Source organism: Bos taurus, chromosome 18 (genome assembly GCF_002263795.3).
Source record: "Bos taurus isolate L1 Dominette 01449 registration number 42190680 breed Hereford chromosome 18, ARS-UCD2.0, whole genome shotgun sequence".
NCBI classification, from domain to species: Eukaryota; Metazoa; Chordata; class Mammalia; order Artiodactyla; family Bovidae; genus Bos; species Bos taurus.
In genome coordinates, this window is record NC_037345.1 from 35,265,685 (window position 1) to 35,281,925 (window position 16,241).

The following is a 16,241-nucleotide window of genomic DNA, read 5'->3' on the forward strand; positions in this document are numbered from 1 at the left end:
AGATGGCAGCCCACCAGGCTCCCCTGTCCCTGGGATTCTCCAGGCAAGAACACTGGAGTGGGTTGCAATTTCCTTCTCCAATGCATGAAAGTGAAAAGTGAAAGGGAAGTCACTCAGTCTGTCCGACTTTTAACGACCCCATGGACTGCAGCCTACCAGGCTCCTCTGTCCATGGGATTTTCCAGGCAAGAGTACTGGAGTGGGGTGCCATTGCCTTCTCCGTCCTGTGGTGCTGCTGCTGCTAAGTCACTTCAGTCGTGTCCGACTCTGTGTGACCCCATAGATGGCAGCCCACCAGGCTCCCCCATCCCTGGGATTCTCCAGGCAAGAATACTAGAGTTGGTTGCCATTTCCTGTGGTGCTAACATCCGCTAAATATTTCTCAAACCTGACTTGTTCTTGACCTTGGGTTTTCTTTGCTTCTAGTCTTACCTCCAAGTTAACAGAAGCATCTATTTTATCCCTCCTCTGCATAAAATCCTGGTGCCTTGCGGGCAGAGCAGGCAACTTGAGGCAGGAGCAGGACTGTCACACCAGGGGGCATCCTCATGGAGGCAGGGCAGTCATATATGTTCTTTCTCTGATTACCAAACCCTGCTCTATGCATGCTATAATCCTCTGTTACTATGGGGTAGCAGAATTAACAATGTTAATGGGGAAACTGAAGCTGAGAAAGGTTAATTTCACAGGGTCACCCAAACTGATTTTTCAGCATGAGTTTTTCCCTTGGACTGAAAGGAAGCTAATTTTGATACCCCTCAGAGTTCTTTCTGTCCAGTGTGTCAAGTGAGCATATTTGGAATGTATTAACATCTTATTTGGGGACATCCCTGGTGGTCTAATGGTTAAGAATCCTCCTTGCAATGCAGCGGACTCAGGTTCAATCACTAAGATCCCACATGCCATGGGGCAGTGAAGCCCATGTGCTTTGGAGCCCATGTACCACAACTAGACAGACAGTTGCCACAGCAAAGATCTTGAGTGCCGCAGCTTAAGACCTGGGGCAGCCAAATAAGTAAACAAATATCTTATTTTGAGGAGAGGAGGTCTTATGGCCCACCTTTTTGAATTTGCTACTTTTTGTTTCGGATGAAGGCCGTTTCGCAGGAGAGAATCAAAAGCTTGAGTACCTATGTTCTTTGGGGTCTTGCAAAAGTCTTGAGAGTCCTTGAGGAGACACCAAGGCCCTGGACACTCCCAACAAATGAACTGGGAAGGGGCCAAGCTTTCCAGGACACCTGTGTTACATTAGGGATGGTTCAATCCCATTAAGACTCACAACAGAGACCAGACACTATGACTGCTCATGGATGTATATTTTAATAAAAATAATTCTGTCAAAATACAACAGGAGTTTTTTCATCTCTCAAGTACAATTTAATAGGATGTTTTGTGTTAGAATTCTCTCTAAACCCTCCCACACCCACAAGTTTCATGCTAATGCCAAGTATCAACTTGCGAGGACAAAGGCAGAACCAGTGTGCACAATGTGGAGGATGTCTGAGTCGGCTGTAGTTACTAATGGAGGAGAACCCTATGCAAAGAGGCGGCGCCTGAGGCAGCCAGAGTCCACGATCTGGCCACAGGTCTGGGTGCACGGGACTTGCGGTCAAGTAGGGCTCTGCTGCCCAGCTGCCACACGGTGTGCATACCTGAGTTGTGAGCAACCAAATGAACTTTCAGCTCTGACAGATCTCTGCCTCATCTTTGTGCTTGCTTATGGGCTAGGAAGTTGCTGGGAGGCTGGGAAGCCCCCTTCTCCATCTCTTGGTGTCCCTGTTCTGCCAGCCCACATTCAGCTACAGACCCAGGTGGGTGAGGAACAGGGGTTCTGGCTATCATTGCATATCCGCCAGTTTCTGCTCTGGAAAAGAGCAACCATTTGGTGGAACAAGAGGAAAAGGTAAGAGGGAAAGGCTGCTCCCCCAGAGTTGAATGACCCAACAGAGCCAGGTCTTCCTCCTGCCTTCTTGGCTGAAGTCCAGCTCTTCACCAGGACTCCTCCCAGGTGCCTTCCCCACTCTCGGCTCCTAGAAGTAGGCTGGTAGGACTGGGTGTGCAGCAGGGGCTCCGCTGGTTGGCAGGCAGGCCTGGACTATCAGCAAGACAGTGGGCTCAAGCAGCTTGATTTTGGTCCTCTCCACGGCTTGTGGGGCAAAGGCTAATGTCCCGAAGGTGAGCTGTCCAACTGGGACACAGTGCCCCTCTGGAGAGGAACAGAGTAAACAACTTGGACTCAGCTGAAACAGTGAGATAAGGCACAGAAAATGGGGAGGTGGCCGTGGGCACTGAGTGTGAGCCAGGCGGACACCCAACCCCGAGCAGCACACAGCTGTCCTGAGCCCTCCGGGGCCCTCAGCCGCTCCACAACCCAAGCCCAGGCACCCATCCCCACCCCTGACACACCCCTGAAGGTACCAGCTGCTCAGACATTGCTGGAGGCCTCACCAGCCTAATCCCTCGCCTGCCATTCAGCTTTAGGCCTAAACAGTGTCCAAGCCACAGGGATGAGCTTAGTCCCAGTTCTGCCCCCGTACGTTGAGTCACTTAATCTCCTGGGCCTGTTTCCTTATCTATGAGAGGAGAGGACTGGTGGAGTAGATGGTCTCTGAACTTCATTCCAATTGCAAAAGCCTCTGGTTTTAATTCCCAGTCCTGAGTGCTTCCGACCATTTTAACAGCCTGATTTTTCCAACCCCTTGGTTTGGGAGCTGGGCATTCCCAGGTTTGCAGAGGATGAATTTCCTTCACAGACAGGACACCACCTTCCTGATGGTTTGTGGTCTCTGGGCTGCCAGCCAGGGCCCCAGTGGGGACCAAGAAAAAGCAGCAACCTTCAGGATTGTGTCCCAGGACAGAATTCTGAGGGAGCACAGGGCCAAAGGCCCTGACCCCATCATCAGCATTTAGTCCAACTCAATTATTTCTCTTGTTCAGCTGTAGGCCCAGCAAGTCCCAGTGGGCACCTCAGGCCATTCCAACCATTCCAGTATGCACTGATGGAGAGCCCAGATCCAGGCAGGGACTAGAAGCTTGACTTCCGACCTTGCCCCTTAGCAGGGGCTGTCTGTGCATTCCCTCCCATTGTGAAGCAGATGGGGAAATCCTGGCCTTCCTCCTGCTCCTCTGGGAGGGCACCTCCCTTTCCTTCCCTTGGGCGGTCAGTCCTCTCCACAGATAGCCTGCTCAAGTCCTGGCCGCCATCTTAGCCCTTCCTCTCCTGATTCCCTGATGGCAGTACTAAGACGGTTTCTGACCCACTAGCTGTGAGGATCCGTCAGACATGGACAGTGGAACGTCTGTCAAGCCCATGAGGTCCCTTCCTCTGGCCAGCAAACACTCATAACAGTCTTTCCTAAGAATGACTGGGGCCAAACTGCACGGAGCTGCCTGGCACAGCTACAGTGAAGCTTGGCCTGGGGGGTCAAAGGTTCCATCCACTCTGGCGACTGGCAGTCCACAAATCTGCCTCCACACGGTCCTGGCTTCTCAACAGCAAGTGTCGATTCCATCCAAGCTGTGCAGAGACAGTGAAGACCCAGGCAGGGAGAAGGCAGCCCCTGTGCCCAGGGGCCTCTGTCCTGGTAGGAGACTCCCTCCCTGCAGCTTGACACACAGCAGCTCTCAGGTTGAAGGCAGGTAGTTCCCAGGCAATCAATTTAGAGGACATGAAGTATTTGGCCATCTTAACAACAAGGAAAGGCAGGATGTTGAAAAGGGAAGAGAGAGTCAAGGCAGGCAGTGAGAGGCAGGGTAGGATGGGGGACAGCGTGCTGGCCGAGGACCCTCTCCTCCCTCGCTCTGCTGTTAGCCCTGGGCCAAGTCATCTCTTCTGTGGCCCCTTGGCCCTGCAGTTCTCTGCTCAGTTCAACTCTCAGAGGCCTAGGCATCCACACCTCTCAGATGCTGCAAACCAGCTTAGCCTATCCTGCCCACTATGAGGCTCCCAAAGCCTACTGGGCTTCCCTAGGCTGCAGCTGGGCCTGTGGTTCAACAAAGGGGAAGCCTGAAATAAAGAAATCCCTTGACTGAGGTGACAGAGATGATTCTTTTTTGATGAGTTGGACTCAAATAAAAACATGGTGTCTGGACAGCCTCACCCAAGAGGTGCTGGACCACTAACACTACGATAAATACTGTGTCTTTTTTTAATATATATATTTATATATATAATCTCATTTTTTTTTACTTACGAAAATAATAAGCTATCACCAACGTGGATAGGCTTCAGCACTAAATTAGCAGAAACCAGCTCAGCACAAACTCTCCAGAGATAAATACTGGTGGCTCAGTCAGGAGGAGGGAAAAAAAAAAGATTAAAAAACCCCAACCTCTCCTCAAAACAACCCCCTTCTTTTCAAAATAGAAGGCGCTACATGAAGAGTAACCAACCAATACTGTGTCATAGGCCGCTGCACGTGAAGAGGGGAGAGAGAGAGAGACTGAAGGTGGGAGAAAAAGGAAGGAAGGAAGGAAGGGAGGAAAGGAACAGAAGAGGCCAGGCAGGAGGAGTGGGCTCTGCCCGTGGCTTCTGGGTCCCTGCACCAGGTGCCGATGGAGGGCAGGGCTGCTCCAGCCCTGGGGCTGAGGGAGGACCAGGCGGGGCCAGCCAGTGTGGTCAGCTAGTGCAAGTAGTCGTCGACTCTGGCAAAAGAGCAAGATCCCAGGCCCGCTCGGGCCATGAGCCGTAGACATTCAGATGCTTGGCCCAGGGCAAGCATCAGCGGGGGCTGTTTTGGCAGGTTCTGAGACTCTGTGGAGAAGAGACAAGACCTGGTCACTGCCCTAATCAGGGCTGAGCCCAGGTCCAAGTTCCTTTGGGAGCAGAAGGCTGTGGGGAGTGGACAGAATCTCTCGGAAGAGAGAGTTCATATGCCTCCATGTGTGTCCAAACCACCAGACTATGGCCCTGTCAAGAGCTTGTGAACCTTAGCTTTCTTTGGAGCAATGAGCTGGCCTGGGCCCAGGTCATAGTCTAGGGCCCATTGTGATCTAGCTGGCCAACTCAGTTGGGCAGAGGGAGGTCAGGGTTCTGTCATGGGAGCCCAAGAGTCCCGTGGGCCACCAGACAGCCTCTAGGCAGAGTTCGCTGCCCTGATTTGGACAAACAGGAAGGGGTGACTGGGCCACCCCAGGCACTCCTGGAACAGCTTATTTTCGTTAGAACCACTTACCTAAAATGGCGCTGTTGAGGGCGGCACACACAGGCTCCCTCTGGATGGGGTCAAGCTGCTGGCCAACTGGGCAGCTCCAGGGGTCTGAGTAGGCAAGCAGGCTAAAGGCATCCTAAGGAACAGGGCACTTCTGAGAAGACTGTGGTATGCACCAACACCCCCCATGGCTCCAGGGGGATACGGGGCCCTGCGTGGTGTCAGGGAGGCACAAAATACCCCGATGTCCCATTTCCCACTGAGGTCTTATCTAGAGCTCACTCTCTCCTATTGCTGCTGCCCCCAGTGCCCTCCCAGAGTCACCACACCCCCGTACTACCAAACAGGGGCCCATTCTGTATGAAGGCCTGGCTTGCTCCATACCTGCAGCATCTCCGTGTGGGCCAAATTCTTGCCGTACTCCCGCCCCAGCTGCTCACTCAGTGCCTGCAACTCGCGGCCAAACAGGATAATTCTTTCCGTGGCCGCCTGATTGCCCCCGCAGAGCTGCCGCCGCGGATGCCCATCATCTGCACCCAGAGCCCAGCAGGGGGCACATTGGGAGGGCACAAAGAAACAAGGGAGAACTAGGGTGGGGACCCCAAAGAGAACATGGCAAGAAGGACCTAGGTTGGGGATGGGGGTGGGAGTGCACTACTGGTGGAGGCAAGCGAGGGCTAAGAGTCGCAGGGGGGCCACCCTGAGCTGAGCTGTTCAAAATCTACCCAGCATAGGGTCTAGGGGTCAGGCAGGACTTGGAAGCTTTCCCTCTCCCACCCTATGCAAGATGCAAGGGGTTCATAAGGGTACCTGCTCTCACCAACCCCCTCCAGCCACTAATGCGGGAACCTAGCCTGGGCAGCAGGCCAAGGTCTTCCCATCGCAAACACCCATTTGTGATGGCTACAGAGGCAGTGGATCAGCCTGCCCAGGCCCACCCCTACCCCCACCGAGGGGAGAGGGCACGGGGACTGAGCACGGTCACCTGTGGAACAGCGGGCGGGCGAGGGCACGGCCTTACCCATGCTGGACTCATCCGTCTGCAGGTCCTCATGCTTGTAGGCACCATTGACGATGCGTGTGGACATGCTCTCCAGAACACCGTTGGGGTAATGCTCCGCCTCCATCTCCATCTCACTGTCACTGTGGAGGAGGGTGGAGATGGGAGCTGGCTAAGGGAATGTGGTTGGAGCAGCCTGGGTGGGCCTCCATTGAGGCTTCAGCCACAGGCTGCTGTGGATAAACTGAGGTCCCCAAAGGGCATGAAAGGATAGCTCCCAGGTTCCCAGGCTCCAATGCTTGGGCCCTACTATGACGCCAGCCATCCCCAGAGGCTTGTCACCTCATTCCCACTCCAGTCGTGATGCTGTCTCTGTGACCCTTGTCCCCCCGGCCCTCCTCAGAGTTAGCACACCCCTTCTATGCACCTCTAGATCCCCAATGACCAGGGCAAGTGAGTCATGACAGGCATGTCTGGGAGCCAAACCCAGGTCAGCCTTGAAGCATGCCGGGGCGCTGAGAGCCACCTACAGTCTGCAGTCTACAACCTCTACCGGCCCAAACTGTCTGGCTGAGAGCTGAGCCCAGAAAAAACTCCTTTGGTATAGACCCTGGGGCATTCTGGGAGGCCTGGTATCCTTGGAGGCAACCACATTCTCAGTGCCAGCGCCTCTGGAGAAAGATGGGGCCAACGGAAGCGGCAGCTGAATCATGAGCTAGATGGGAAGCTGGAGCCAAAGCCTGGCCTGGCAGGTCCACAACTACTATTCCAGGCACAGAGCTGGCAGGGAAGTTGGGGATACAGGGCAGGGGGCTGCTCACAGGACAGGCTGCAGTGGGCACAGAGCGGGAGGAAGAAGCTGAGCAGAACAGGTACCTGGTCTCCTGGTTACTGGTACTGCTGTGGGGCTGGGACTTGGTGGAATCTGTAGAGTTGGACTCGGAGTAATTCACTGAGGAGGGAGATGAGGAGGATGACGAGGATGACGAGGATGAGGAGGAGCTGGGTGCAGGGTATTTACTGTGGTTCTGTTTGCTCTTGGTGGAGGCGACGCCGTTGCTGCAGCTGGGACTGTCTGCTCCTAAAAGCCGGGGGACGGTCAGAAGAGGAGGGCCAGCCTGCTGCCCAGCGGGGGCCCAGGAGTAACTGCAGTGGTCCCGTTTCCCATCCCCCCCACATCCGGCAGCAAGCCCCGAGCCCATCCTGGGGAAGGGTGTCTGGATGGCCTTGCTTCTCCACACCAGTTCTTCCCAGAGCCCTCCGGAGAGCGGCTGACCTGTGTTGTGCGTGTGGGAACTAGTGGGGCCGTGTCGGGGGCTGAGGCTGGGGGAGCCAGGGTAGCTGTCCTGGGACTTGGGGCTTCGAGAGCTCAAGCTGCGGACCTCACTGTCAGTCCCGTTCACCATCTCCACAAACTGTCGGCACCTGCGGAAGGAGCAGAGCAGCCATGCTCTGGGCTTGGTCCGGGTTGCATATTCCCACCACCAGTGGGGCAACGGGGGGAGCTGGCAGGGCCCCAAACTTACTTGAGCATGAAGAGCAGATTGGGATTATGCTCCAGCAGCCCTGGGTAGAAGCGCTGTGTGGTCTCAATGGCCTCCCCTACTCGGCCCTCCAGCACCAGCTTCTGAATCTCTGAGGAGAGAAAGAGCAAAGGCAGTGAGACAGCAGCCACAGACCCCCCACACATCTCCGCACTGCCAGGCCCGGGCACAGGCCAGCCGCCAGTCCAGTGGGTAGGCTGAGGGCGGCAAGCCCCCTGAGATGCTCACAGAAGAGACCGAAGAAAGAACCTGGCCACCAGGCCCACAACAGATCCTGGTTTCTGTCAAGTGTCAGGAGTCCTCAGAGAATCATGGGGAAAGGGAGGAGTGGGCGCCCCAGCCCAGAAAAGCAGGAGGGCGAGTTCGAAGGCCTGTGCCTATGGAACACAGGTTGCTGGGGGCCTGGCAGGGGCAGAGGTCTTGGCTATGAGAGTGTAATCTGGGAGTGGGCACCTGGGCAGCTTTGTGGCCTGACAGGCTCCTCTTAAAGCCAGACTCCTCTCCTCAGGCCTCATAGGGATGGCAATGGGAGTTCATGGTCTCTGGGCTGGCGCCCACGGCTCAGTGGTGTTCAGGGGCTGCAGCGGCCTCTGCTGAGAGAGGAGACCACCCTCCTCATGCTGGCAGCTCCGGCATTGACACGTCTCAGGCCCTTGGCTGGAGAAGGCAATGGCACCCTACTCCAGTACTCTTGCCTGGAAAATCCCATGGACAGAGGAGCCTGGTAGGCTGCAGTCCATGGAGTCGCTAAGAGTCGGACACGACTGAGCGACTTCATTTTCACTTTTCACTTTCATGCATTGGAGAAGGAAATGGCAACCCACTCTAGTGTTCTTGCCTGGAGAATCCCAGGGACGGGGGAGCCTGGTGGGCTGCCGTCTATGGGGTCGCACAGAGTCGGACACATTAGCAACAACAAGGCCCTTGGCATCGTGCTCCTGCCCTGGGGCCTGGTGCGTCTTGCTGGGAGGGCCTTCTGGGTCTGGGCCTCTCTCACTCACAGACCTCAAGTCTGGGATCCCTTCCCGTCTGCCAGGCTGGGCACAGATTCTCTGAGAGACACAGACACATCCACATGCACAGAGACACAGGCTCCAAGAGACCCAGGCAGGCACACACAGACACGTGTCCACACACCTACTCTCCCTCACTCTCCACTCCTCGCCCGATCTCCTTTCTGGGCTGTTTCCTCTTTCCCCACACCCTCCTCCACAAAAGAGCCCCGCCCCCGCACACAGCAGGCAGGCCAGTACGAACACCAGGAAAGCTTCCTTGGGCTCCTTCAAAGGCAAAGGGCAGGAGCAGAGGTGGGAAGCAGAGAGTTCTACCACAGCGGCCATGGAGCATCAGCCTTCCCCGTCTGAAAACTTGATCCCCTCTCTGGCCAGGGGCAGGCAGAATGACTGAGGTTGAGTAAATGGTGGACAAGGCAGGGCACTGGACTGGTAAGATGCAAACACACTCTTTCCAGAAGACCATGAATGGGGGGCTTAGTGGAATCCAGAATGCCAGGGGAAGGAAAGAAGCATGGAGGCGGGGGTAGCCAGCCACACAGGGCCCAGCTTGCGGCCAGCCATCAAAGAGTGAATTAGGACGCCTGCACGGAGACATCCCATGCTGGGACAGTCCCTGGGGGCCGTGTTGCCTTGAAAGAGGGACAGAAGCAGGGCCCAGGGCTGGGTGGTGGGCTGGTCTTCTGGGGAGGATCTGAGCTGAATAGACTCCTGACAGGTTACCCAAGGCTGCCACGAGCCAAAGAGCAGGGACAGGTGAGGGAGGGAAGGTAGGGGCAGAGGAGAGTCAACCTTACTTTGTCTGTTCTTTATGGATGCTTGTTCTTCCTGAATCGGGGTTTCAGTCATTCGGGCAAAAGCCGTGGCCGTGGCACAATACCCATGATGCACCAGGTAAGACGAGACCATGCTAGAAAAAAGGAAATGCTCAAGGTTGACACTTAAGAACTGCATTTCTCACTGACCCCCTGGCGGGACAGACTATCTCCCTAAACATATCTTAAAGATGCAATCTCCACAGAATGAGAATAAAGGAGCTGAAACAAAATGAAAACTTCCCCCAGGGCTCTTGCAGTCAGGCAGGGGGAGGGGCAGGTCACCAGGGTGGTCCTCGCCGCTTGAGGAGTGGCTGCAGTTCTCTGGGTTATGCTGCCCACAAGCGGGCAAATGTGGTAACATGAGTACATAAGGAAAGCACAGACCGTCTCGTCTCAGAAGCGGCCGCCTCCTGTGACCTGCGGCAAACCCAGAGACAGCTGCTGTGAGCCTCTCCGAGGGCTTCCTGGGAGGGCAGCCAGCCAAGCAGTCTGGCAGCAGCCCAGATGGGGATGAGGCATGCCACGTGCGTACCTTCTCCAGACACAGGAGCTCCTGTGCAGGCGCCCCACATGCCTGGCAGAAGCATTCCAGCTCAGGTGAGCCTGGCCCTCAGGAGTGCTGGCTCTAGAGGGTGATGGGGAGCTAACCCATGACCCAGGTTACTCCACAATAGACCACAAATCTAGGGTCCGTCCAGAAGCCACAGTTTCAGGCAGTAACATGGCCAACAGGAACACAGTCTTTGGGAGATGGCCCTGAGAAACCTGATGCCCAGAAATCATTTAATCCCGCCTGAAACTGGCACACATAAGCAGCGGCACTCGTGGAGCCCTCGTGTCTGACGTGCACGAAAGTGAACACCTTGGTATGTGCATATGTCAATGTCATTATTGTAACTGCCCAAGCCGAATGTCTGTAGGGCTGTCCTGTGGAAGGCTCAGAAGTTCAGCTGGGTGTTCCCTTATGTTTTAATGGGTAAATGAGACGATCCATATAGAGTGCCTAGCACAAAGCAAGAAGTCAATATATACGACCTCTTATTATGAAATTATGTATTCATAACATTTTCTTACAAATAAGAATTATAATAATTATACTATTAAAAACACAAGGGCAAAAATTCTTGACAAAACAAGGTTCAGATGAGGCCATACACATATACACATATCAGAGGCCACTAAAATGTATAGTCCCCTTGATTCAGTAATTCTACTTCTTGAAAGGATACCCAGAAAATAATCTTAAATATGGAAAACTCCTAATGTATAAAAGGGTGACCTACCTAAGCGAGAGAGAGGAAATAACCTGAAGCTACCACCAAGGGAAGCCACCCAAGGGGCTTGTGGAAAATGTGTCTGTGAGATAATGTAGCCATTAACAATGCCCCTAAAGTGAAATTATATGAAGTCATAGGATATGGGTTATATGAAATACTTAGCAAATACTACCTATGAACACACACAGGCACACAGATACATACACATCAACAAACACACCCATGTGCTGAGGCCAGGCCCTGTCAGCTGAGAGCATCAGCCCCTCCCCCACACAGCTGGGGCAGCTCACCCTTCCCCTTGCCTGTCCCAGCAAGCCTACTGTGGGGACTGGCACCATCTGGCCCTCCAAGGAGGGGCTGCTTCTAAGTTCTGGGGCTGGGGACAAGATGGAGTCGTGCTGCTATTCCTGAGAAGGCTCTGGCCACCTACCACCTGCCTCAGTCCTCGCACAATATCCATCCCTCAAGAAAGGCTGCATGAAGAACCGAGTGTATACCCCACCCCCACCCCCTGGACTCTAGGACCCTGGCATCTACAGGCCAATGACCCGGGCTAGGAGGGGACCAGCCTTCCTCTGTTCATCCTTGAAAGCCAAAACAAACTAACCCACGTCCTGGCAGAGTGGGTACAGCTCATTGCCCCACTCAGGCCTGCAGCTGGCAAGTGGAAGAGAGATCTGTATCTGACCTCCCTTGGGCGTCTCAGTAAGACTGGCCCCCAAGAGAGTCTGGGAATTAATCAGCCAAGAGTCAGCTAGGTGGGCCCTAGGGAGGTCTCTCTTCCCACCACCACACCCTGAGCAGTGACCTGAGGCCAGAGTCATGGCATGACAGGTACTCCCTATGATGGAAAAAAAGTCCACAAAGGAAGAGGCCACAGGGCATCCTAGTACATCCTCTGCAAGATGAGCTGGGGAAGAGAAACAGCCCTGCCAGTGATATTATATCCAGGGCCTTCTGACCCAGTGGAGGGGCACAGGCTCAACCAGGAGCAGCTCTGGAGAAGTGAACTAAGAGAGGGGCAGGAAAGCAGCAGGCAGAGTCATCCTGGGAGTGCTTTCCAGAAGGAGCACTACTCACTAGAGTTCACAAGAGCAGCTTGCAGCAGTTCAGGGGTCTACAGGAGAGTGAGGCCCTTGGGAGGGGGCAGGGAGGGAAAGGGCAGGGGCGGGGGACTCACTTCTGCAGCACCGCCTGCCACTCGCCAAGCCGGGCACTGATGGGGAAGCAGTGGACAGTGCCCTGGACCTTGGCACGCCACTCCCGCATGTAGTCCTCAATGTCAAACAGGAAGGGCTGCTGCCCAAAGTTGGCGTCCACAATCTCCCCGGGTGTCTGCAGGCCTACGGTGGGGTAGAGGTTGGCCTGAGGAGGAGAATGAAATGTCAGTTGGGCCCTGAGGGCAAGCGGGGGCAGCAGGGCCTCGCCTCATCTCACCCCTGCACAGAGCAGGGAGGCGTTGGCTCCTGCAGGCCGCTGCTTCGGCTCTGAGAGAACTGCAACGTGACCAGGGGGAGGCAGGGCTAAGCCAAGTGCTGCCCACCTCCCGAGCAGAGAAACTGCTCCCCAGAGTTAGAGGGGAAAAAGCAAAAGAAAAGCCAGGCTCGATGCAGAGTCTCCTTCCCTGCATTAGAGGCTGTAGTATCCCCAAAACCCAAGGCCCCCATTTGGGACTTGGCCAGGGCACACAGAGGCAGGCCAGACCCCACCACCCTGCAGGCATGCCTGTGAAAATCTGTTGCAGGGGTGGGTGATGGCTCCTCTCAGAGCGATCAGGACCAAGTATCCCTTTACCACACACAAAAAAGGGGTTATGAGGGGGCAGGAAAGGATGCGGGGAGACAGGAAAGGAAGGGAAGAAGGGGAGAGTAGGGCCAAGGGCATTAAGTGGTTTGGACCCCCTGACAATGGAAAAGGGTAAAGAAAGGCCCTTCCTGTCTGAGGCTCACTTAGAGGAGGATCTTCTGGCCAGAGGACGTCTGGGCATGTCCTCTGGGTGTCGGGCTCCCTGCTTCCCTGGACCAGGTTCTACCAGGTCATTCCCTCACACCTCCTATGGCTCCCATGCTACAGCCCACCGTCTCGCCAACATCCTCCCCATCGTCCCCGGGCTCCCAGTTTTCTCTTCCACCTTCCATCATCAGGCCCCATATCATTCCTATCACGTGCTGTTACCGCACTCTGGGCTCAGCCTTTCCAGTACTTGGCAAAGAGTGCTGTCACACACATGTCTGAGCGTTTCGTGTCACATCTCCAACACTAGACCCTTCCGCACTCAGGGTCAGAATTCTCCTCCTGTGTCTGTGCGCTTCACCTAGGACCACAGCCCACCCTTTGGGGACTCCAGACAGGAGGGAAGGATTTTGATACACAGACAGAAGTGCTGTAAACTGAGCTTGAGGAGGGCCCTCAGATCATGAGGGCATTTCCTATTCCTAGAGCATCACAGGGGTGCCCAGGATCCCTAAGTAGCCCCCAGGGCCAGCAAACCCTTCCTCCTTCCAGAACCAGCCAGGGCACACGGCCAAGCCAGACTCCCACCATTCTGGGTGGAGGCCCTGCATGTGACAAAGCCGGGGATGACTCACAAGCAAGAAGGACTGGGGTGCAGGAGGTGGGATGAGCCCTGAACTAAGTCAGCAGGAAAACCTGACCTTTTCCCCATAAAGCTCATTTCTCTGGCTCAGGGGTACCCTGCATGGTAGCAGGCTCACTCCCCAAGGGTGCTGGCTTTCCTCAGGGATCTCAGATGGGGATGTACACGGATCCAGCTCCCTAACACTTAAGGAACAATTTTCTATACTCTGCCCGCAAGTCCACTGGGTGTAAGCCACACAGAACTGGTTCAGACCAGCCAAGCCATGGAGCTACCTCATCTCTGCCTACACCGTCCCCAACCTGCCGGCTGCCTCTGGAAATGCCACAAATCATGGTCACCTGCTAAGAGTCACGGAGGAAGACCAGGCCTTGCTGCTGGAGAGAGAAGGCTGGCAGGGCCCCTTACTGATACTTTCAAGCTGATGGCACAGCACATACCGCTGGCTGGGGAGAGGGCAGGACCCCACTGTGCCTACACTATGCCTGTCAGCCCCCAGCGGCCAGAGCGGAAGATCCCACAGCAGTACTTACCGGGAGGTCTGTGAAGGCTATACCTGCGGAGGGAAAGAACAGTCATCAGACCATGTGGTGGATTCCCACACCTCTGTGGGCCCCCAGAGGGCCTGTCACAATGGCTGGGAGAGGGGCTGGTCACCACATCTCCCCTATGGTGGATCCAGGGCCAGCATGAGCCAGGGCCTGGTAGGTTTACACCCTGGCCAGAAGTGAAGTCTGATATTTGGGTATTTATCCACAGCATTTCTATCCTCTCGGGGAAAATCTGCTAGGAATAACCAACACCCAAATGATAGATCCTGAGGACTCTCCAGGCCTGATCACACTCTCTTGATTCAACACATATTTCTGGACATGTACTCTGCATGCCAGGCTCTTTTCCACCCATTACCTCATCTGATTCTGAGACCAACTCTGGTGCTAACTAAAGGAGTGCTTAGTTAGGTGTTAACATCTGGGGCTTAGACCAACTAAGGCAGCAGGCTTTCTTATCCCCATTTTACAGATGTAGAAAGTAAGCCTCAGCAGTTAAATGATTTGCCAGCAGTCATAAAATCAGCAGAAACTAGTCTTTCGTGCCAACACTGACAGAGAAGTGGCGACAGAGGGTGGCAGCTGCCCATCTTCAGCCCCTACAGCTCAGAGATTCTGAGCTGACAAGCCCAAGTTAACACTGGCCTGTGCACCCTCTGAGCCTTGCTGCCGAGAAAAGAGGCTGTGTTTCTAGGGACCCCAGTCCTGAACAGGAAGTGAGGGTAGAGGGGAGCAAGACCTAAAATGTATCAGCAGGCCCGAGCAGGAGAGGGGCCTCGGTATATAAACCAGAGCATTCATGTTTTGCAGGTTGAGAAATGACTCAAAGCCAAAGGAGACTCTCCCAAGGACTCATAGTCTTCCCATTTTTTAAGATAAATTCTTATTACATCCTCTAAGTTCCTAAGCTTCTGGCCTGAGAGATTTTCAAACCACTGACTACTTAGAGGTCCCTGTCTTCTTGCTCAGCTCCACCCAGAAAAGAAATGGAAACCCAGCAGGACAAAAGAATAGGTAAGGGTCTGACAAAAGGTCTCCCAGGAAACCTCGGGCCAGAATCCTGACAGCTAGCCAGCGCATCCCATGTGCTTCCTCTGTGCTGGGCACTTAGTTCACCTCTTCCAAGGAAGCATTTAATTATCAGAACAGGCCTGGAAGGTTGTATACTGTCTCTGACACCGGTTTACGTATGAAAAAACCAAGGCGCAGAGAAATGTTTACATTCTTTACTGGGCTATTTTGCTCCTCAGTGAAGGAAGTTCATAAACCCATGATCTGCCTGCCTGTGGCCACTTCCGGCCCCATGTGCATAGTCAGTGGTCACAGAACCAGCAGGATGGACTCTGGAAGCCCCTCAATGTCCACCCACCAGGTCTACATGGGAGCTGCCCCCACGGACCTCAGTGTGGCCGGGCTACTGCTGCTATGCTCCCAGGCTCGTGGAGAGGCCCACAGAACTCTGGAAGAAGGGGGAGTCCAGGCTCTATCAATTACCTGCTGTGTGATCTCTGATAAGCTACCCCACCTTTCTGAGCCTATCTGACAAAAGAGGGTAATGATACACCCAACACCCCAAGAAAGGAGAAACGGATTCTCTGTGAAAGCTGCCTTGTAAACTGTGAGGTCCAGGTATAAGCTGACTGGACTTGCACCACAGGGCAAGGCACCTGCCAAGCTCCTGCCCAGGGGATGACCTACCCAGGTCGCCTAGCTCTATCTCACACTGGCACTTGGGAAGGCATCCATGAGGATGAGGAGAAAGGATACTCCACCCCCTACTGCACTGGACAAGGGCAACACTGCTTCCCACAGCCCTGCAGGTCTCCAGGAGTCTCCACAAAGCCACTGTGATAGCAAGATATGAGATGGCCCATGGGAAGATCTGAGAAGTCCAGGCAAAGATCCAGGATGCAAACAGGACATACAAACCCACTGATGAGAAGTACCCTGAGCCAAAGACACAAAGCTCAGGGATCACTGATGCTGAGGATATAAAGAAGCTGTATAAAAATTACTCTGGGGACTTTCCTGGTGATCCGGTGGTTAAGAATCCATACTTCTACTGCAGGGGGGTTGATTCTGATCCCTAACCAGGGAACTAAAATCCCAAGGTTTGCAGGAAAAAAAAAAAATTATTCTGGAAGCACAGGGACCACTTGTGAGTGAGACATCAGTCTCCATTCACTCAGAACATTCATTTGTCCTCCCGTCAAGTATTTGCTGAGACCTCGCAGAAGCCAGGCCCTGCGTGAGGCACTAGGAAACCAGCTGTAAGCCTGGCCCTAAGAGTGC

The 16,241-nt window shown here is 54.4% G+C and overlaps 1 protein-coding gene across 1 annotated transcript in view; it reads right to left on the reverse strand.

Annotated features, from left to right (window-relative positions):
• Positions 1–1,301: 1,301 nt before the first annotated feature.
• Positions 1,302–16,241, reverse strand: part of RANBP10 (RAN binding protein 10) — a 60,199-nt gene continuing 45,259 nt past the window's right edge. Inside the window, 10 exon segments of the mRNA NM_001098125.1 lie at positions 1,302–4,753; positions 5,175–5,286; positions 5,535–5,680; positions 6,172–6,293; positions 7,027–7,231; positions 7,427–7,575; positions 7,677–7,785; positions 9,505–9,617; positions 11,983–12,167; positions 13,932–13,954. Coding sequence (NP_001091594.1) covers positions 4,623–4,753; positions 5,175–5,286; positions 5,535–5,680; positions 6,172–6,293; positions 7,027–7,231; positions 7,427–7,575; positions 7,677–7,785; positions 9,505–9,617; positions 11,983–12,167; positions 13,932–13,954 — 1,295 coding nt within the window. The 3' untranslated portion in view covers positions 1,302–4,622.